Source organism: Anser brachyrhynchus (assembly GCF_964034855.1).
Source record: "Anser brachyrhynchus genome assembly, chromosome: 11".
Classification (NCBI taxonomy): Eukaryota; Metazoa; Chordata; class Aves; order Anseriformes; family Anatidae; genus Anser; species Anser brachyrhynchus.
Window position 1 is genome coordinate 20,079,726 of NC_137706.1, and position 21,602 is coordinate 20,101,327.

The window sequence follows — 21,602 nt, forward strand, 5'->3', positions numbered from 1 at the left end:
ATAGGTACTCAGATGAAAACACCAACAAACTATGTCAAAATAGCTTTAAAGCAGTGTGTCAAGATGTTTAAAGTTAGCTGGATAATAGTATCATTTTCAAATTTAAATTATTATATGGCTTTCTAAATCTGTCTATAAAATTTGCATTCTGGTGCTGATCAAAATCTCCTTGTGTTTTTCTTGCATCATAATCTCATATAATCTCATACAAGATTTAGACAAGAGATTCCCAGCAAATGCATCTTGTTTCAGAACACTTAGAAAGATGCAGTATTGGAAATGTGATATTAATGTACAGGACATTTTTAATTAACAAAGCTCTTAGGTATTGCTGAAAGATCCATTTTCGTTTTTTGTCACCCTCATACTGATATAGCACACTCCAAGCTTTTTGTTTGTTTATTCACTGCAGTCAGAACATTGCTTTTCTGACATTTGTGAAGCTTTAAAAAGAACAAAATTATTCACAGGAAGTGTATGAAGCACCATGAGTCTTAACTGTTCTTACCTGGAGTGAAAACTTTGAAAGTTAAGAGGCAGTAACTTTATGCCTCTTCTTAAATTATACAATAGTTCATTCCTGAAAATCTTCTCAGTTCCTCCAATCCTTTAACATTAGTGTATACTCAGAAAAAATACTCCCCAAAGTAAGGTCTGATTCAAGAAAGCACTCATTAACTTTATTAACTCCATCCCTGGTAATTTCGGCAAAAATTTTACTAAGGTGCTTGAGATGCATACAGTCGAAATGTCCTCTGTCTGCAGTTCTGACTGAAATCAGTTGAACCTGAAGGTTCTGAGCAGATCTGTAAATCCACCCTTATTATAACTATTGCAATACATCTTTAATTTATCTACATCTCCTCCAAAACTTCGCTTTTAATTGACATATCTGAATCAAAGCTATGTACATACGTATACAGTAGTCTCCGCTTTCGTAATATCCAGGGCAGCACTGAGATCTTCGCCGATACATAGTTCTTAGTCCTCTTCGATATGCTGTTTTATAACTTATTCTAAATTGCAAGACAGAAAGCCATTTGACAATATTGAAAATCAATGCCCACTGTTGGAATTATATTTGTGTTAAATTATACTAAGGATAGCATTCAATAATTATTTTAAAATGCATGAAAGCTTTTGATATTAAAAGACACAATAAAAAAAGAATCAATACTTGTTTTGAAACTTGAAATATAAGTTGTATTATAAACACAGTACTCATGACAGTCAATCACTGTACCCCTTCCTAGGACTGCTATGTTAAAAAACAGCCCCAGCCCTAAAGCAAGAGCAAGGAGTTTCCTCAGGAATAAACAACTAATTTCTGCATATCAACAAGGTCAGCTCAAATTTAATGCAAAAATCTCTCAACCTCAATGTTGTGGAATGCTAAAGACCCTGGTTATTGTACCAAAACGCATCTTTCTGTATATATCTGTGTTAGACTACCACAAAAGCTTGGATAACTAAAAAGTTATGTGAAGAGATGAAAAAAAAAAAAAACAAAATAAAATCAAAAAAAGATCCAGGGATCAGCTCTTACCTGTGTCTAGTACACTTGAACCAGTTCAGTATGTCGGTACATCTTGTATAATAGATCTGATCAAAAGGATGAGCATAAGATTCCTGTACTGTCACCGCATAGCTAGGAGCAAAGAAAGAAAGTGAAAGATGCAACATGAAAAGCTTCAGTTCCCTGTATATGCTACTCATCTAATTCCAGTATGAGAAATAATTAAATCAATGATCTTAGAAACTTTGGGCCTTGTCCAAAACAAGAAAAGGGCTTCCTTCAACCACAGCTTTTCCTGAAAGTTTTGGAAATGCTTCTAACGTGGGCTCCATAACTGAACTATTGGCTGAGTATACTCATGAACTATAGGCTGAGTAACAAACGACTCAGTTCTGGAAAAGAAACATGTTACTAAAATTCACGGCTGTTTTAGAAGATGAAAAGGGCATTTGGTTAAGTAGACAGTGCAAATTTTAGAAGACTATTAAGCATCATGTCTTTAAAATGACTCAGTTGCCTTCCAGTCTAAGACTGTTAATTTTTGCTTGTATTCCACAATGCTAATAAGAGCTCATATTAACTAAGCACTGCTGCGTTTTGTCAGCATGATGGGATCTTCACACTTCATTTTTTTGATGAAGGAGCATCATTACTTCAAATGTTGGGTGCACCAATCAAATTGTATAATTTGTAAAAGGCTCAAGAGTGTTTATTTTTGAACTGCACAAATTTAATCTGTTTAATTTGTAACAGAAACAAGCTCAGAACTAACTGAAAACTGTAACATCATGAGTCAACAGGTATCTAGATTTGGAGCTCTTTGAGATGTGGTTAAAATGTTATTATCCATGTTTGTACAAATTCATAGATATAAGCAAAAACTGGGCAAAGTGATTAGGAATCACAGACCTCCAACAATACTAACAATTCAGCAATCTCTTTCCCCAAAAACTGCTGATTTAGGCACCAGGTACTATTAATTACTATGACTGTATTTAAAGTGTCCGGGACTGGCACATGATTTGGGAACACAAATCTAATTGACTTGCTCATCTCAGTCATTTCAGAATATTGTATTGCTCTACAGTAACTGTGTGCGTACTGCTTAAGAGACTCATAATCTCAGGTTCCTATCTGGAAACAAGCTCTACTTTATCTGATATACAATACCTTTAGTGAATCACACTGAAATCATTCAAGACAGGGTTGAGACCCAGGAATTAGATCCTCCAAGTCATTCATTATATTGATTCTCTTAATCATCCAAGTGATTTCCTTCTCATCAATGGGACTGTTGATGTGATTAAGCCCTGTGAGATTGTACCCGTAAGGGAACACCAAAACATTTGCTTGGAGGGTCTGATTGGCTTGAAATCGAATACTGGGCTGTTACTTCCCTGCTTGTCATGTCCCTTCTAGACGAGCCAAGATCCTACTAGATGTTGCTTTTGTCCTCTGTCACAATTTGTTGTTTTTGACAATAGTGCTTTTTTACTAGTACTAATGCCAAGATGTAAAATACTTACATTGTTCATTATTAATGTAAAACAGCAACACTCACAAATCTTGATTATTATTTTATGATCCCGTTTGTTATCCCACTATTGCTCTAACAGTCGTTTCCCTTTGATTTATTAACATCTAAGTAACAAAGTCATCTTGGTCAGTACAACCAATCAATTTTGGTATTTAATTTTTGTTTCTCCTTGATTGGGTCTCTAGGTTGCTGACTTTCTTCAGACAAAATCAATATTTTATTCCTGTGCTCTGAATGCACTTCACCTCACAACACAGACTGCAAAATCCTATTCCTGAACATCTATAGTCTTTTCTTTGCAGCCACACTACTTACAAACAGTTAATACTCTTGTTAAGGCTTCTGAAATCAAAACATAGTGCCATTAAAGTATGTTTCCATATTTACTCATTAAGGGGGTTATTTATTAAAATGTCCAGTAATTCGTATCTATGTGGAACCAAACCACAGAATAGAATAGCAAATTTAGCAAGTTGAACTTAAGAGTACAGCAACTTCAGCCTCTGCAAACAGACCCTGCATGAATGTCAACCCTATCAAAGCCAGTGGCTTTCTAAGTACTTGTAAGAACTGTCTCGCACAGATCCACTTTTAGGACTAGGACACTAACAATAGAGAGAACAGAATTACCAGGCCCTTTAATTCTCAGTGCTTTCATGAAGCTACTCTTTGATGCTGGCATGAATTTGGCAGATAAAGCCACAAAGTTCAGGACATACTGTATAAGCCTGCATGTTGCACCAGGAAGGGCTTAAAACTTAGTCCAAAGCTCTAACAGTCTTGCTCAACAACAACCAGAAAAAAAGCAAGACAGAACAAGGGCACTGTTTCTCTATGTCTCTCCAAGGTAAATGAAAAATGTCTGTGCAGTCCTGTAGCTGAAACTATGGAGGAGCTTTCCGAAGTACAAAGAAGCAGACAGGTAATTGAGCGTTGTGTGATCTACAACCCTAGATTTTGAACCAGTTCTTTTAGGATGGTGCAAATACACAAAGGAACTTGGGCATGCCATGTCTTTCATGCAGATCCATGTTCTTTTGTGAATCAGGACGGTATTTAGCCCTTATTTTGCCTTTTATGATGGCTCTTATTTTGCCTTTTAAATGTACATATCTGAAATGGCTAGTCAAAAAAAAATTGGCATGTTATACATTACCTTTCCCAATGACTACAAACATTTGGATCATCTGGGTTTAGGGACAGAGTAGTTTTGAGCAGAAAAGACAAAAAAAGCCCTTTCAGAATCCACCAGAAAAGCACATGAGCCACCATTGTTGTACCTAAATAAAGAAAAGAAAGCATAGTCATTACAGAGAATATTGAAAAAAACATCCTTCTAGGCCTTTTCATCCTTGTTCTTGTGCATATCCAAATACCGTGTGGTTTGGTGCAAGGTGTTGGTAGCACCAATGACTCTCCCACAGAACATTTCTGATACTGATCATTTTTATGGCTGCCTACCTGTACTGACAAAATAAATACCACAGGTATTAAAACAGTCTGTTCTCTCATCAACCTATAGGCAAATGGAACAATACCCAAATACCCCTTTGATTTATTTAAATGGGGTTTACATGTGTCAATATAGGAGGCTTGATCTCAGACATGTGCTTATTATATGACTGATGGAAAATCAATTCACTTTTCAACTCTTAGATGGAGGAATCATTTAGAATGACAGAGGTCAGTGTATTGGGTCACATTATGCAGAACAGTAAATGTGAAATAAAAATATTTGTGTTGAAGCTAGAAATAGATTCTATAAAACTCATCAGGTGTGGTCTCTTCATCATCTTACAGTTCACCTGTTAAATGTACTGAGTTATACCTTCCTATTACTCATTTGGGGTTTTGAAACCGAAGTATAGGGTTTGCCTAGAGGTGCCCTATGACATCAGTCAAAAACAAAATAGATAAGAAATAAGAACCTGCTTTTAAATATAATCGTATTTAGCAGATTAACTGATGTTAATCTATTAAAAGTTAAGTCAGTAAAAATATTTTTAAATATCCATTTCAGACATTTACATCGTCATATAATCCAATGTTCAAATCAAAAGTCCTATAAATTAGTCTTATTCCTGGCAACAAGATTGCCCTAAAATAGGTTGAATCTTCATATGATCATCTAAAAAACACATGGCTCATTGCCTCGTAGTCCAGAACAGCAAAAGGAATGTTAAGGGGTTTGCTCTGCATGGCACTGATATACAGCCCTGTATAAAGAAGTCATCACAAAGCAGAAAGAACAGCAGAGGGATAGCCAGGAAAGCTGATCTGAAATTACCTCCTGATTCAAAGCCTTCTAAGCTAGTTCAAGGACACGTATTGCCATTAGTAGATTCGAAGTCAAGTTCCCAATGGGAGTAATAGCTCAGCTTTGAAATTATTCTTAGAGTTCTGCTAAACCCAAAGACAGGTCTTAAGCCATGTAAGTCATATTAATGTTAATTAACATGATTTAATGTTAATGTTCCTCATTAAATGAATTAAGTCTATGAGTGACTGTTCTCTACCTGCAGGCTGTTTCAAAGCCTCACAACACCAGTGCCAAAATTTACTCCAGAAATTAAGAGGGCTGACAAGGAAAGGACAAGAGCAGTACTTCTGTTCATTGAAGAGATGTTCACTACATGTGTCCTAGATGCTACTTCTCCATGGAGAAGTGTCTTGTACACCCGACCTGCAGGTGCTCATGGGACAAAAGCCTAACAAACCTAATGCTTGGAACCGAAGATCTTAGAACTTGTTTGAAAGTACAACTGAACTTTCTTTTAATGTGAGATGTACTAACAGATGTGAACTATCAAGTATTAGGCTCAACAAAATGATAGTTCTGTTAACAAAATTATCTTCAAAAGTTGCCTTTACCATATTACATTAGCTACGATTTGAATAACACCAAATTACAGAGGACAAGTTCTACTGAGCACTGTATTTATAGGTTGCAATTTACCTCCTTTGTTCATTCTCTACACTTTTGATACATCGCAACACTGAACAAATAGGACTAGAGGAAAGTGCTTCCAGTCAACAGAAAAGGTCTAAGGTAAAACTGCTTAAGGAAATGCAGTCCTTAAGTCCTTTTGAATCAAAAAAGTCCTGTACTCAGTTTGGTAACTTCTTGAGAACATCAAGAGCCTCAGCTTATCCCTAAATTAATTACAGGAAGAAAAACAGCCTGCCTTCTACAAAAGGCCTGCCTTTCTTTGAAAGTGAGCTTTTTCTCATTTAAATAAAGCAGCTCTGTATTTGAATTCTGTAATTCCCAAATATCTTAATTTGCTCTTAAGAAAACAATGTAACAGTTTAGTTTTTAAATCAAACAAACACCTAAAGAGTTATTATTTATAAGCCTCATTAGCACTCATGGTATTTGTTTAGAATGTCTTTGAAAGAGGATCAAAATTGTATTCCAAACTTTTAATGTTAATGTTATTTTATTATCTGTTTATAAATGAACTGCTTTGTGCAATGAATTTTCTAACCTTGTAAGTCAGATCATATATCAGAAACATCCAGCTCTCCAAATACAGCAGAACCTCATTTATCTCAAGTGTCTCTTTTTCTAACTCAAATGAAATATTTCACTTTGATCACTGTTAATAGAAAAGACCTTATACCAAAATGGAATGGTTACTATTACAAGATTCAGAATAAAACTCTAAAAATAGGAACACATATATTAAAAACCAACATCAAAAAAGAATCCAGTAATGACACGTAATATGATTTTGTTTCAGCTTTTATTGTTCAGGGTAATAGATACTGCATTCCTGCACTGCACTTAAAGTTTGGAATGTATTCCCCAAGGAGGCAGCATCAGCACTGCAGGGGGACAATGTCTGTAACTTCATTAAAGATATAGCCAAACATTTCCAGGCTCGGCCACTGCCACTCTCTTGAGGACAGGCAGCCATTTGAGTTTAACAAGAAAATAAATGACATGAAGGTCTTCTGCGCAGTCCCTAAATGGACTCTAACTTTTTGTCTCTCCAGGCCTGCTTATTATTTTCAGGAGGGAAAGAAGTCAATTTAGGTACAATTTGGCAAGAAAGGGGGGTCTTTACATCCAAAATATAATCTGGTGATTCTTCACAAGTGTCTCAGCATCTGTTAATTGTAATAGATTAAGTTAGGTATCTGATACTCATTAAGCCATTTTCACTTGCCTTGCTTCTGTTGGAATAAATGTCAGTACCACAGCTCTAATATTGATACAGCTCACTGGTTCCATCACAAAAGAAAGGAAACACATTCTCACTGTTAACCCACTAATCTTAGCTACAGAAAAAATAGTAGGTTGCAAGTCTGTGATTTATTTGTCCGTGGATTCATTTTACAAAACCTTTGCTGAGCAAATTGTGCTGGGTTTGCAGAGACTGGAAGATGCAGATGATCATTTAAATTGCATGAAGTGCATGAGAATGTGGACAAAACAGGTTGTTACACTCATTTGTAAAACAAGCAGAAGATGACAGTACCTCACAGGATTGCGATCAAGATGCAAAGAAAATAAAACTCCAAAGAATCCTTGCTAGGTAAAACAAACATCCTTTGAAGCTTTTTCTATGTGATGAGGACCTGGCTTTGGTAACAGTCTTGTAAAAGAGGACTACTGTATTTTAAGTAGGTGGAAGAAAAATGAAATGGGAAACACAGATTAAGTTTCTCCTTTGCTTCCTTGGCTGTCAGACTAGAAAATTTAACTAAATATGACCAATAGAGAATTTCCTGTTCAGGAGCAATAATACTGAAACATTTCATTTTGACATTTCTGTCATAAAATATTTCATAACATGACTTGGACTTTAAATTCAAACAGAATTTCCATTCCATGAGGAAGTTTTAAATTGAATGTTTTTGTCTCAATTTGAGACAAAAGAAGTTCTGAATGAGGCAAAAGAAGCATTTGGTGTCCAGCTGTAATCAAGGAAAAGATTTACAGAAGTGTTTTTCAGTAGTATTCAGTATTCTTAAATCCTTATACACTTTTGAGGATCATTCTTTAGATGTCTAAATGTCTATGCAGTCAGATAAACTAGCCTGATTTTTTCCCACAAGCTTCCATGCAATGCATTTAATGGAGTCATTTTAAAAAGTCTTACCTCAAAGTGCTAAAAATTCCAGATAGATCCTATTTTTGCAGACTACCAACACAGGAAGACACACATCACATTAACAGGATAGCAGAATAAAGCTCTTCAGAAGTTGCTTGGCACTGTGAGCAATCAATAAAAGAAAAACAACAACAACAACAAAAGGAGTCAAAGAAAGTGTTTGGGGGATTGGAAACAAATGAAGACAGAATGAGATAAACAATTGTAAATACTTGCATATCATAAAATAACTGTGCTTTATCAGGCCAAGGACCGCTGTCCTGCTTTCAGCCAATAGTAAGTGTTTAGCAAAGGGTAAAGAAGGCAGAAACCAGACAGAAATACTTCCCTTTTATACTCTTCTAGTCTCCTGCAATTTGCAGCTTTGTGACTTGTTCAGCCACAAGTGGTATCTTTGTGTTTAATAACCTTTCATGGATTCTCTTCCAATAATTTGTCTAATCATTTTGATCTGGTAAAATGTAAATTTCAATCCACTAAATTTAAATGTTAGTGTCAACAACATCTTCTGACTAATCTCAGATCTTAGCCATGCACTGTATGAAATACATCCTTGTTTTTCTGCCTGCCACCTCAGTTTCATTTGACAGCTCCTTGCTCCTCTGTTAGCAATCCCTGACTCCCAGACTTTGCTTCCTATCATTTCCAATCATATAAACAACATTTTATTTACACATAGACTTTTTCTTTTGCCATATCCCAACACAGCAGTTCCATTTCTTTCAAAAAGTTTGATAAGGGACCTTGCAAAATCCTTCAGGAAATCTACCTCAATATTCCTGATCCACGTTTACTTCAAATAACTTTATGAAGCCTCTACAAAGCCATGATGATTCTTCATAAGTGTATTACATTTAGGAAGAGTTTTGTTAATTTTGTTCTTAATTATAGTTTCCACCATACAAGAAAATCTAGGTGTATCAAAATTAAAATGTATTCTAGTATTTTTATGTGAACAATTAAGGAAAATGCAAGAGAATAGTTAAGGCAGAGAACAAAAAGTTGGATTTCACTGAAGAAGCATTAAAGTGACTGAGTGTTTGCTGATTACACTATTTTAGTCTCTAAGTAGTAGCAAGCTTCCAACAAGCTGCCCTCTGTGGCATTCCTCCTTCTCATCCCATCTGAAATTTTCATGATAGTTTAGGCAAGGGATCATTTAAACACACTCTTCGTTTGGCTCTACATCAGATTTTGTTAGAAACAAGCTGTTACGAAAGCTAAATGAGGCCATGAGTTTCAAAACTGTTCAGAAATTTTTGGATGCCTCCACTTGTGATTAATAACTTGAGATACCATGTAAGGGCCGAATAATACGCAGTGCTCAGAATGCACGCTAGGAAACTGGTTGTTTTAATCCCAGAGGTCAAGAATTAAGCCACTCAGAATCACTAGTCACCTCTAAAAATCATTGCCATCACCAACGGAAATATTGCTGAAGACAGACTGTGTTCTTGTTTTGTTTACAGTGACAATTTAAAGCTGCTTTAAGTAGATAAACACTTGCAGGAAGGATCAGGTACTGAATATGAAAGCACTGAATGTGAGTCTTGTCCTCATCCAAGCACAGAGAAATTCAAGTGGCTGAACTGGCAGAAACACCGGACTATACGCTGGGTTGCTGGGTTCCCTCTACTGACACCTTATATGATTAATGCAGGAAGACATGAGACAAGAATCCGCCTTGGTTAACAAATGATGATATTTCCGTTAACAGGGTCTACTAAGCCTCTAGGAGTCATTACATCAAGAGCAAGTGGTTATCCCTTAACGTGCAGGGCAAAACAACCAGTCTATAATTTGTGCTACAAAAGCCACGCTGTCAGCAGTATACTCAGCTCTTCCACGTTCTGCTTCAGCACTGCGTTCTTTAAGGTTTCAAGAAGGCAGTCCAACAGCAGGGAATCCCTCCAGTAGATACAGAAGTCAGTGCTATTTGCAGATACCCCCGATCCCATTTTCCGACACAAGTTTCCTGTCACCTGGAGGTGACACTGACAAGGGGAGAAACAGAGCTAGCGGGGACAGCACAACCACTTCTGCCTCTCAGCAGTTTCTTTCACAGCCTCCTGTGAAGGCTTGCTGCTCAGGACCCGTTCACACACTTCTTCCATGAGGAGACCAGTCCCTGCAGTGGCACAGGCTAGGAACAGACTGGCAGGATGCACAAAACTGGCATCTTTCTTACCTTGCACTTAAATTCCTGCAATGGAGACTAGCTTGTCACAACTTTGTCCTTTTAGCCATATGGGTAATGATGATAAATGTAAGCAGGAACCATAGCTTTTCAGCATGAAACTATTCTTTCCTCTCTGTGAAAGTTAACCACACTCCTGTGCTGCTCAGCCAAAGTTCCAGCAGAAGTTTCAGTGAATGCTCGGACTGAAACAAATTAAACAAAGATATGACATTTCCTATAATTAACGTGAATAAAAGCAAAATGCAGAGGTTTTAGAAGTTTATGAGGAAGTTATTAAGGGAAAGTTTGAAAAGCTGCAACCTGAGTCCTGTTTGCTTAATCTTAGTGACACCTCCCTCTGCTGCATCAATCACACAGTGAGGAAGGTGCTGCTCAGTACCACAAAAGGAACTGGTTCCATTTCCCAAGACTTACCTTTGAGTCTTTCTGTTAAAGGCTGGATAAACACCCCAGGCTCCTACCTGCTAGAGTGCCCTGAGGACTCTCCCTTATATTCTCTGAATCCCAGTTTCTCAGTTTTCCAAATCTGGCTGGGGGGGCTGATTTTAATAGCAACTGAGTATACAGATCTCTTAAGTTGCTTTGAATTTCCGAGCTTTAAAATATAATACAGCGGAGCAGAGAGGCAGGTGCTGCTCTCTTCTCTCTGGTGACCAACAATAGGGGAATGGCTTGAAGCTGCAACAGGGGCATTTCAAGCTAGATATCAGGAAAAGGTTCTTCACCAAGAAGTGGTCGGGTACTGGCACAGGCTCCCCAGGGCAGTGGTCAGGGCACCAAGCCTGTGGGAGTTCAAGAAGCATTTGGACAACGCTCTCAGACACATGAAATTTTTTTTTGTTTTTTTTTTGGGGGGGTGTCATCCTTTGGGGACCGAGGAGTTGAACTTGATGATCCTTGAGGGTCCCTTCCTATCCAGCTTGGATATTCTATGATTCTATGATTATTAGTTATGTGAACTTCTTACAAAGTCTGAAGGTCTGCTTCAGTGCTAAGCACTCCTAAGCTGGCTTCCACCAGAGTCATTGGGAGCTTGGCTAGAGAGTAAAGCAGGAATGAATAATGAAGTAAGCTCTTCTCGATCTATCAAATGTTATTTTTGGAAGCTCAGGAGTGTTCCTTCAGTGCTCTCTGAGGAAAAAACGGGTCAAAGTACAACAGAGACATGCCACTAGGCAAGCAATTTAGGCAATTAGTTTAGTTATGGCTGATGAAATATGTTTGTAAAGGCAAAGGCTGGTGTATGCATCTAGGACTCAGAGGACCTGAGTGTAAATCATCCTGGTAAAGACTTCAGGCATGACACTGGGTTAGCAAAGCAGGCTGGACTGGGGTAGCTCAAATTTCTCCCAGGTTCTGTGCCCAGTGTTTCCTGCAGGCTCTGTGCCTTCAGAGGCACCTAACCAATATCAAACACCAGGCTTAGAAACTTGGGGTGAAATGTAGGACTTATGTGCTCTCAAAGTCCGATTATCCACAGAAAAATCAAAGGAAGAGAACTGACCAACCTTCCAGGTGCTTGAAGAATGAGCATATTACAAACGGAAAAGCACAGATACCGAAGTGGTAAGGTATGTACACAGTTGGCATTATCCATCTGCTGTATGAGATCAACATCAACAGGCAAAGATAAACAGAAATTCATCAGTACTTACACAAATTCGATATATGTGCGCACTTATGCAAGGCACAAGCACCAATCCAAAAAGCTTTTATTCATGAAAATACTAAACTTCTTTTTCTTAAATCATTGGATAGTGAATCAATAGTCCAGCAGAAATACAAGGAAAATATTATATTAACAACACCTAAAAACATTGCTGAAATAGTGCCCAAATCCAGATAATTGCTGGCTTCTTTTCAGAAAGATCAGCAAGGAAAAAAATTATCCGTGATTTTCTGCCCACAATTGTGTACTTGTACTCAACTACCAGTGTCTAATTGGAAGCCAGCCTTTTGAACATTTGGCCCTTTAAGTTATTACTGCAAACCCCAGACCACTGAAACGTTAGGATCCCTTTAGACCCCAAGCCCTGTCCAAGCCCTGCCTGTCAGACAGCACAGGGAGATGGCTGACGTTGTACTAGCATTTTGTGCCAAAAGCAAACTGGCAGGCTTTGAAGGCAAATTCCAGGTATCCTGCGCTATTTCAACAGGAGAAGACCTTCTGCAAGGTAAGACATCCTGGGGTGGTCATCTCTGGGCCTCCTCAGTTAAAACATGGTAAGCAAAAGTCAGAAAAGGCCCCTTTCCATACCTGTCTTCCCAGCCCTCCTACCCCCATCTCGGTCTGACCGCTGGGGAAGCCAGCCCATGCACAGCCTGTGTCTGGTGAAGCCTCCCCATACACAGCCTCATCTTTTTGCATAGCAGAATTTAAAGCTGCTCAAATTGTATGGGGAGTTGCATTCTCTACTGATTTAACACTGTATTTATATTCACTATCCCATGCATATTTCAGGTATTCCTTCACATATATTACCTCAGAAGAGCAAGAGGAAAGCGAGCCACCACACAGCGAACAGCTCTCCCCTGAGAACTCCAGTTAGCTTGCTTACGTTTAGCCACCCGCTCCATCCCTGTTCAAGATGCCAGACAATTACAACACAAGCTTCCTTACACCGTCACAGCAACAAAGGCCTCGTGCCTCGTACCCCCAAAATACTCAGGATAAATGAAGCCATCTAAGCATTACATGCATGCCCAGATGAGGAATAATATGATTTTAAGTATTTCTCTAAAAAAGAACTTCTTCCAACAGAATTTTCTTAGAGCGTTTAAAGAACACATGGGAAGTTGGTCTGAAAATAGGAGTAACACGAAATGAAGTATAAGGATGTGTAACATATATGCAGCGGAATAAATTAAGTATGATTTTGTGAAAGTGTTGTGAAAGTAAGAAAAAAAGTGGCTTGGAAATGTAGAATATCCTTTGCGGTTATATTTTTAAAAATTACTTCCATTTGTCAAGAGCAATTGGCCTCTTCTTTGTGTCTTCATTTATCTCAGAGGAAAATAAAATGAAACAAACAGCAAAAAAGTCCCAAGTACAGTGAACAGCTGAGCCAGGGACAAATTAAGTAACGCAGATTGATGGCTGTTGATCTACAGCAGTACTATCACATCCCAATGCTACATCTCATATTTCATTTAAAGGCTCATCTCTTCTTTTCCAGAAACAGTGCGATATTTATGGGAGAAGGCTGATTTGCAAGCCTTGGAGCTGCACTGAGAATCCAGATTCAGTTTTTCCAATCTGGCTTTAAAGTTGGTGAAAGCCTTGAACTTTGAAGGTAGCAGCCCAAATAAAATGAAACCAAACACAGGCAGAAAATGAACATTGAATCTAAACATGTATTTTCAAGAAATGCTGCAGGCAGGGCAAAGCTTTTTATCTTCAGTTTCTTCATAAGACAGTAAGGAAGTAATGCTTGTCTCTTCTTCATCTGTACGTTTACTAACCCTGCTGGTCCAATAGCATATATCTTCATCTGTTCGGAGTTTTCCCAGTGCTTTATCCTCCGTGGCATTCTCTGTTACAACAGCACTCAGATGTTCTCTTCCTGCATTCAATTTTCCTCTGAGCCTCTTGAAATCTTAATCTAAAGTTTTTTAACTTCATAGCTATTAAAAACATTGACTGGCCCACAGAGAATATAACTTTTTCTATCAAAGTCTGCTAAACATGGGATAAATGTTAAATCAATTTTTAGATTTCTAATGGCTTAAGAATTAGAGTGGCCACTTAAAAACTGCCAATTTTACTTGAAATATGAGAGGTTTCCTCAGAAGCTGCAATAATCCTTTGTGCTTTTCTGCGCTTCTTACAGGGCATATCTGGAACACTATCAATACCGGAGGAATGGTATTTGGTTCAATCATGTTGAAGGTAAAAACCTGAAGTTAGGAGCCCATGTAATTTATCTCCTTTTCAGAGCATGCACATCTCTGTCTATCTGAGAACAGGCTGGTTACTTAGGCGCCTAGAAATGGCTATAAGCTTTTAGGTTTAGGCATCCAACATGGAAAATAGGCTGAGCAGGTCTGCCCTTCTCTAGGGCAGGATGCTGATGCTGTGGAGAAGGTCATGGTGCGTGAACGAGGTCTTTGCAGTTACCGTTGGTCATTGCTTCGAGGGGGCATGCTGCAGTTATTGCTGTATAACCACCCTGCAGCTGGTCAGGTGTTAACAAGGCACCTACTCAGAGTGCCTAAAGCCAGTCTCCCAAAACGCCCCTAAAATAAGCTCAAGATGCATATTAAAATGAGAAGTCGGGTTTATGCCCTAGCAAAGTCCTGACTCCACGTGAGACATACACCAAGTCCTTCCCATGCCTTGGTTGTGCTGTGAACCAGGAAGGAGCTGTCTTGTGCTCAAAGGGCTGGCGGGGTGCTCAGATCGTGGGACACTTCAGGAAGCAAAAGGCCTCTGCAATCTAGACTTAGACTTGCAACTCTTGACCACCCACCACTGACTGTAGACCTTAAGCTCTATAACCAGATGGGCACTGTGAACAGTCTTCATTCAGTTACACAACAGTTCCCAACAGCACCTTCACTACGATGGTTCTCCACGGGCTGAGATAGGCAACAGCAGCATCTGCAAATGCTCTCTTTCACAATATCCAAGTCTGAAACTTCTTGGCCTGTTTTTAGCTCTGTGCAGAGCAGAGAGAAGAAAAGGGAGTGGTCATAATCCCCAGGAGATCCAGACAGTCCCCCAGAATATCCCTACCTTTCCAGGAACCATCATACAATTTTTAAGAGATGTTCCAAGACACTGACTGTTAGAGCAATAACTGGAGAGATAAATGAGAACATGACCCCAGTCTTATTTAATTTTACATCACTATGCAAAGCTCTTGACTCTGCTGTCTCCATGACCTACTTTATCTATTGTTTATTTCTTTTTCTTTTTTTTTTTTTCCAGGAAATTGTTCATTAAGGAGAAGAGCACCTGGCTTACAGTAACAGGGCACTGTGCAAAATATCTGTCATAAAACTGAGAGAGAAACATTCATTAATACATCAGGCAGAGCAAACCCACAAAGAACTGAGGGGCTGCAGAGGAATATTTTAGGCAAAGAAGATGTCAGGACCAAAGTCTCTACTGGTGTAAATGGCTGAAATCCACAGAGTTCACTGAGCCAATTTGTACCTGGAGAGAATTTGGATCTACCACTCAGTCATCAGATACAGATGGTACTGGAGTTACTCAGGTTAGAGATAGTATTTTCTTTCTGGCAGCAGAACAGCAGCCAGAAAAATCACTGTGGACAAAAACAGATCTGAATAACTGGTGCATGGAACTAGCTCTGCTTCCTCCTCCCCCTCCTCCTAAATTTGGCACTGAAAACTTATTTAAATAAGAAGAAAATTATAAAAGAGAATTTATGGGCTTATTTTAGGGCTTAACCTCTATCATTTTATCACCATGCTAATTAAGCTTTTTTTCCACAAGTTAAGACAAGTACAGTTTTCTCTCTGTATTCTTGCCTCATCAACATCATACATGTACCATCTGCTATGTCCTCTTACTGAGCCCTCTCTGAGGCTTGCTCTCAGATGCACAGCACTCATTCGGTTGAGGAGAACACTTCCCTGTGAGTGCTTTATTAACCCCTGTGCAGAGGAACAAAGATTGGATCTTAAAAAGTGCTTAGACATTTTTGAACTTTTTGTAATGTAAACTTAATGCAGCTTGCTCCCAGTGCTGAGATTATCTGAGCAAGTATCACTCACATGTATCCTGCTAAACAAAACCAAACAGAAGTTCTCTTCAAAATAGGCACACAAACTATTGGCTGGCAAGAGACTGAGTTGTGTTCCCCGTCTTGCTCTCCAGTATCTTTCTGAAACAAGCTTCAGCATGCTAAAGAAAGCATAAGCTTTGATTCTCTCGTTTTGTTTAGCATCAGACTTGTGGAAATCTTAAATTTGTAAGCATAAGCTAATCTTGGTCTCCTTTCCAGAGCACTGCACGAACGAAGGTCTTCCAAGCTCACCACAGATTTTTCACCATCCACGTTCTTCCAGCAGCACCATTTCTTCATGTACATGCTATGATCCCCATTTCAATCCTCAGCCATTGTTCTGAGCTTCTCATCATCTTCTAGGTCTTGTTATCTTACACACTTTTATCCAACACCCCCTACAAATAACCTCTTTTAAAATTTTATGCAGATTTCTTCCCAAGACCAGCAGCCAATTTCCACTTGCCTTCAAAAAACCCACTTTATGCAATCGCATCTCTGTTTAAACTGCAACAAGTCTGTCTCCAAAGGAACGTGTTCAGTCTCTAGGCTGTTAGCTCCAAGTTCTAGTATCTGCTGGGACTCCAGGTATAGCAGGTGTTGATGGGTAAAGGGCACGATCTTACAAAGCAGTGATCCATCATTTACCCCAGAAGAAGCAAGCACACTGTTAACCAAGGGCCACGTACACTCTCCGACTTGTCCTTGCCTCAGTCTTTCCCCTGGTAAACTGGAGTAAGTTCTTCCTCCCTGCCTCCCATTACTGACTGTCATTCATAAAAGAAAAGATTATATACATGCGCAACATAAGGGTTAACTTGATTTTAGTTATTAAAAATAACTGGAGCTCTCCAGTGTGACCTACAGAGGAATAAAAACCCCTCACTGTATGCCAAAGCAGACAACAGAAAGAAATGAGAGATGGGGATGTGATGGGTTTTGCTTGTTTGTTTGTTTGTCTGAACTTGAAGGCCACCCACCAGGCCAATCATTCATTTTTCAGACTGTTTCAGTATTTTCATTTGCAAACCAAGTCAAACATGAGGTGGGAGTACGAATGAGTAGGTGGGAACCAGAGCAGTCGGAGCTCGCAGAATAATATTAAAGCTGGTTGGAAAATTGGAAGTTGAGTTAAAAAAAAAAATACAACAACAATAGCAACCTTTTTTTTTCCAGTCACTCAAAAAAAAAATTGACAGAATATTCTATTTGTCTGCAGGCTTCTCCTCAGAAGGATTTGGTCACAAAATCCTCTTCATTGCATCCCAATGAAAACAGGCACAAAAAGGCCAGCCAGAAATATGGAGATCACTTCAGTTCTAATAGATGTTCACACTTCACAATTTAAAGAAAATATTTACTAGTAACATATCACCTTATTATCATGAGTTAAGAGTAAATTGAAATTTCATGCAACTGAATGGGCTAATTACATACACAGACACATACTTTAAAAACTAGCGTTTTCACATTCTTAAGTATAAGCAATTAAGGGTAGCAGTAACATTTCATAATTCTGTCACTGATCTAAAATCCATTTCACTTTTCTGTGAAACGCTGTGCTTACATCTGAGGTTGTTCCTGTTTCTCAGACCGGTATTTGTTCTTATCAAATATTCACCTGGTGACATTTTTTTTCTTTTGCCTTCATCAGAAATTAAAATTTTGAAGGTCTGAATCTATGATTAACTTTGAAGAAAGTCATAAAAACTCATTTTAAAAAAGAAAAAAGTTATCGGGAGCTATGGGAAATTCTGTACTAGGCTGGCCTACTAATTAAAATCAACTATGCCATATTACTTCGACTGTTCAAATGTATCCGCCTGCAGATCTAAAATCTTTTCAGAATGATTAAAATCAGGAATAAAAAATCCCAAATCTCTTTCCTCTTTCATGTGGAGCCACACAGAATGCACTTTTTTGGATTTCAAAGTCCATTACAACATCACCTTTGAAAACAGATGCACAATCAGGCCCAGAAGTGATTTATGCAAGCGAGATGCTCAGAACTGCCAGGAACTGTTCATGTTCAAAGTACCCCCAGCAGGCTCAGCTAGGTCCAGTTTGTATCACATATAATTAGGATTTTTCAGACCATAAAAATCAATAATATAATTAGTAAATGGCATGCTATTTCTGAGAATCTTGCTACAACTTATCTGTCTTTGATCAAGCAAAGCTCGCTGCTAATGACATTTAAAGTTAATTAAGGAAAACACGTGTAAAAAGTTTTTTTGATAATTATCTAATTATGCACCATAAAAAATGAAGGAAGTAATATCTGTAATTTATGTTTAAATCAATTATTATTGTTTAGGACACTGTAAGAAGCCATCAGGATGACAAGGCAGCTTTAGCTATACATTCTCCTGCGTTACAGAAACACTTTCTTAAGCTGGTATGTATGCAAGAGTTGAGCCAGTTTATTAGTGAGTGATGTTCCATTTGTAACACCAAAGTGCAGACAAATTCTTCCTCAGCTGTGGGGCAGCACCAACAGAATATTTTATGAAACTCACTTATCTTTTGACAATGAATGATTGACAGCACACCATCATGGCTGAAGTTACTGACAAAATAAATAATGGAACCTGCAGAGATTACGAAGGGATTTCAAATGAATTACTACAATCCTTAGAGAAGAATGATTACAGAAAACAAAAATATTTCATAATCTCATAGGAATGCACCGTTTTGCTACCAATTACTTTGACTGTCTGGACCTCAGGTATTGAGGAACTTTCATATTTAAAAATATTCCAATTTGATGCAACACGTCTGAGTAACTTTTCATGACTGTCAGGCGTATAGGGAAGGGTGAAAGCAAATTTTTCATAATTGTAAGGTATTGTGGGATTTATGAAAAACATTTTATCATGTTTAATATGTCTATTTCTAAACTAGAAAAGAAGGATAGAGTGTAAACACTGCTTTAACAGCATAGGCCAGCTTCTGTAGTTAATGTGATGTCTGTTAGTTCTCATTTCCCCATACATTTTGGATCTGATAGTAATGCCCTTGCTCAATATTAGCCATGTATAGTAAATGACTCCCTGAGCCCTGTTAGACCATTCTAATGCCGAAAGTTAGAGAGAGAGAGAATAAATGTTTCCAAAATCGGAGTATACGTCTCAATTGAAACAATTTATTTAGTTAGTTTTACAGATGTGTAAAAAATAAACACTCCTCATATTATTTCACTTTTCTCTCTAACAAACACAGAGCAGCACAATATCTTTCTGAAATTTTCAATATTCTTACAGCAGCTCCATTAATTCTACCTCGGACATGCCTTGTTCAGTGGTATACTACTGTCAGCACAAGCAGGGAACACACCTCTTGCCGCATCTCTAGCAGTTTGGTTTAGTTTGAAAGATGAAGTATGAAAGTGCTGAGAGCAGGATGTTGGCTAAATAGGTGCCACTTGTACTTGCCCCAGATGCAATGGAGCTGGCATGCTGCTCAATACAAAGTGATTAATGATTGCTTGCAATCAGCCCTAGAAATCAATTGGCATTGAGTGACATAATGATGCTATGACATCACATAGCCTCACATCTGATGCTTGTTCTTGGATACATTTCTCCTCGTCCTGCCATTTTTGGCACTGTGAGTGGGCTCATAAAGATGATGGGGTTTATGATGTTCATGAATACCCAAGTTTTCACGAGAGTGGTATCTATTTCTTTCTGCCAAATTTTATTTTTCTGTTCACTCACGCCCCCTCCCATCACCACCCTTTGGCACGTCAAATTCAACTTCACGAGCGGTGCACGGGAAAAGCGATGTATTTACGGCTGGTTCTTTATTTCAATTAATAATTATGATAGACTACAGAAAAATCATACATTTGGGGAAAGGGGAAAAAGGAAAACAGGAGCAGGGAAAAGGAGGTTCTATTGCTGCAGTGGAAAACAACGCATTTATCTCATGTATTGTGGGCCACGTAAGTACCCTTTTCTTAATTTCAGCCGCACCACTGTTTCATGAGCAGGCTATTATTTTGTCACTATTTTTGGTACTAGCAATAACAAGTTTTTCCAAAGAGACTGTTGTAAAGCAATTAAATGTTTTAAAATGACCCCCACTGCCCAGTTTCAAATTCACTTTAGGATGCTGTACATTAAGAAAAAAAAAACAGAGTGACAACAGAAACCAAGGAATAAAGGATAAAGGGCAGCTTCTTTTATCTCTCTTTGCATGTGATAAGTTTCTCCTTGCCTTAATTACTTCAGTGGCCTTCTCTGCATTTATTCAAGTTTAAATTAATTTTATTTTGAATAAAGGTGACAGCAGCAATATATAATGTCCTAAACGAAGACTTGCCACTACGTTGTAAAATGGTACGGACATTTTTGTGTCTTTGCACTAACACAAGCAGTACAGTATAGGCTAGCGTGTGACAGAAAACAAGACATCAGTTGACTCCTTTGAAGTAAATGATAGCTTAACTCTTAATAAAAGATAGAACAGCATCACAACTGTCAGAGCAATTTTCCACATCAGTGGTTTAACACCTGAACTATTGCTTATTTTTGCGACTAAACTATTCCCGATTTCTATCTGTTCTACTCTGAATCAACATCAGCTCTGAGATGTGTCATAAACAATGTTTGCCTAAAAGAGCCAAACGTACCACCGAGGAGGAGACTTAATGAGGAAACAGCAGCTCCTTCAAAAAAAAAAAAATCTGGTTTGCTTTCTGTAAACATCTGGGTTGTAAATAACCATAGGCTTCATAGACAGTATAACATTAGACTGCCTCTGACTTAATGTCATAAAGATTGAGTTATTAATTTTAATTTAATGCTACCATAATTTTCTGCTTTGCATGTGAATGTAATCTTTAAAGTCTGTAAGCAGCCATCTCAGGAAGGTAGCAGAGATGACAACGTTCTTATGGCTTCTACTTTCTGTGGAAAAGAATTACTGCCTAATAAGCATCTTTACTTGGGCATTTTTAAAGGTTTCTCAGAGTTCAGTAGCAGTGCATAAGGTTTGATTTCAAAACAAAAAAACAGACAACTTACTTAATGTACTAATTTCCCAGATTCAAAGCCATTTAATTATTTCCATGGTTTAAGAAAAATAAAAAACAAATTGTGAGGAGTAAAAGAATCAGTTATTTCCAATGGTTAATATTTCATAAAGCCACACGGGAAAAGACTCAGGATGTAGAAGTGATTAGTGGAAGGGTGACTGCAGACCTCCATTCCCAGAAACAAAGAAACAGGGCTACGGCTGGCTCACAGAGGCAGGCAAGCGCTGGCTGGCCCACACTGAGGAGCTGCACAACCTGCAGCTCTAAGACGGCTCTTTCAGAACCCGAGCAAAGTAGTGCTATGTGGGAGATGAACTTGGACTATGATTTTCTGGAAATACTCTTTAAGTACTTACCAATTCCCAGTCACACTTTTCTACCTGAAGTCTTTCTTCAAGCTATTTTGGTTCATGACTGTTCTCATTTTCATGAAGC

General features: G+C 38.2%; 1 protein-coding gene across 20 annotated transcripts in view; it reads right to left on the minus strand.

The window, feature by feature from the left end:
* Positions 1–21,602, minus strand: part of MEGF11 (multiple EGF like domains 11) — a 287,680-nt gene that overhangs the window by 195,425 nt on the left and 70,653 nt on the right. For 18 of the 20 annotated variants that reach the window (XR_013938103.1, XR_013938104.1, XR_013938105.1 and 15 more), the window contains 5 exons: positions 10,362–10,555; positions 8,162–8,274; positions 4,210–4,333; positions 1,547–1,648; positions 916–1,016 (listed from right to left, as the gene is read on the minus strand). Coding sequence is in view for 17 of the 20 variants with exons in the window: in XM_080551471.1 (XP_080407597.1) it covers positions 916–1,016; positions 1,547–1,648; positions 4,210–4,325 (319 nt within the window). In the remaining 3 variants the exon portion in view is untranslated. The remainder of the gene's footprint in view (positions 1–915; positions 1,017–1,546; positions 1,649–4,209; positions 4,334–8,161; positions 8,275–10,361; positions 10,556–21,602) is intronic. The other 2 variants (XM_080551466.1, XM_080551467.1) reach the window with 1 other exon arrangement.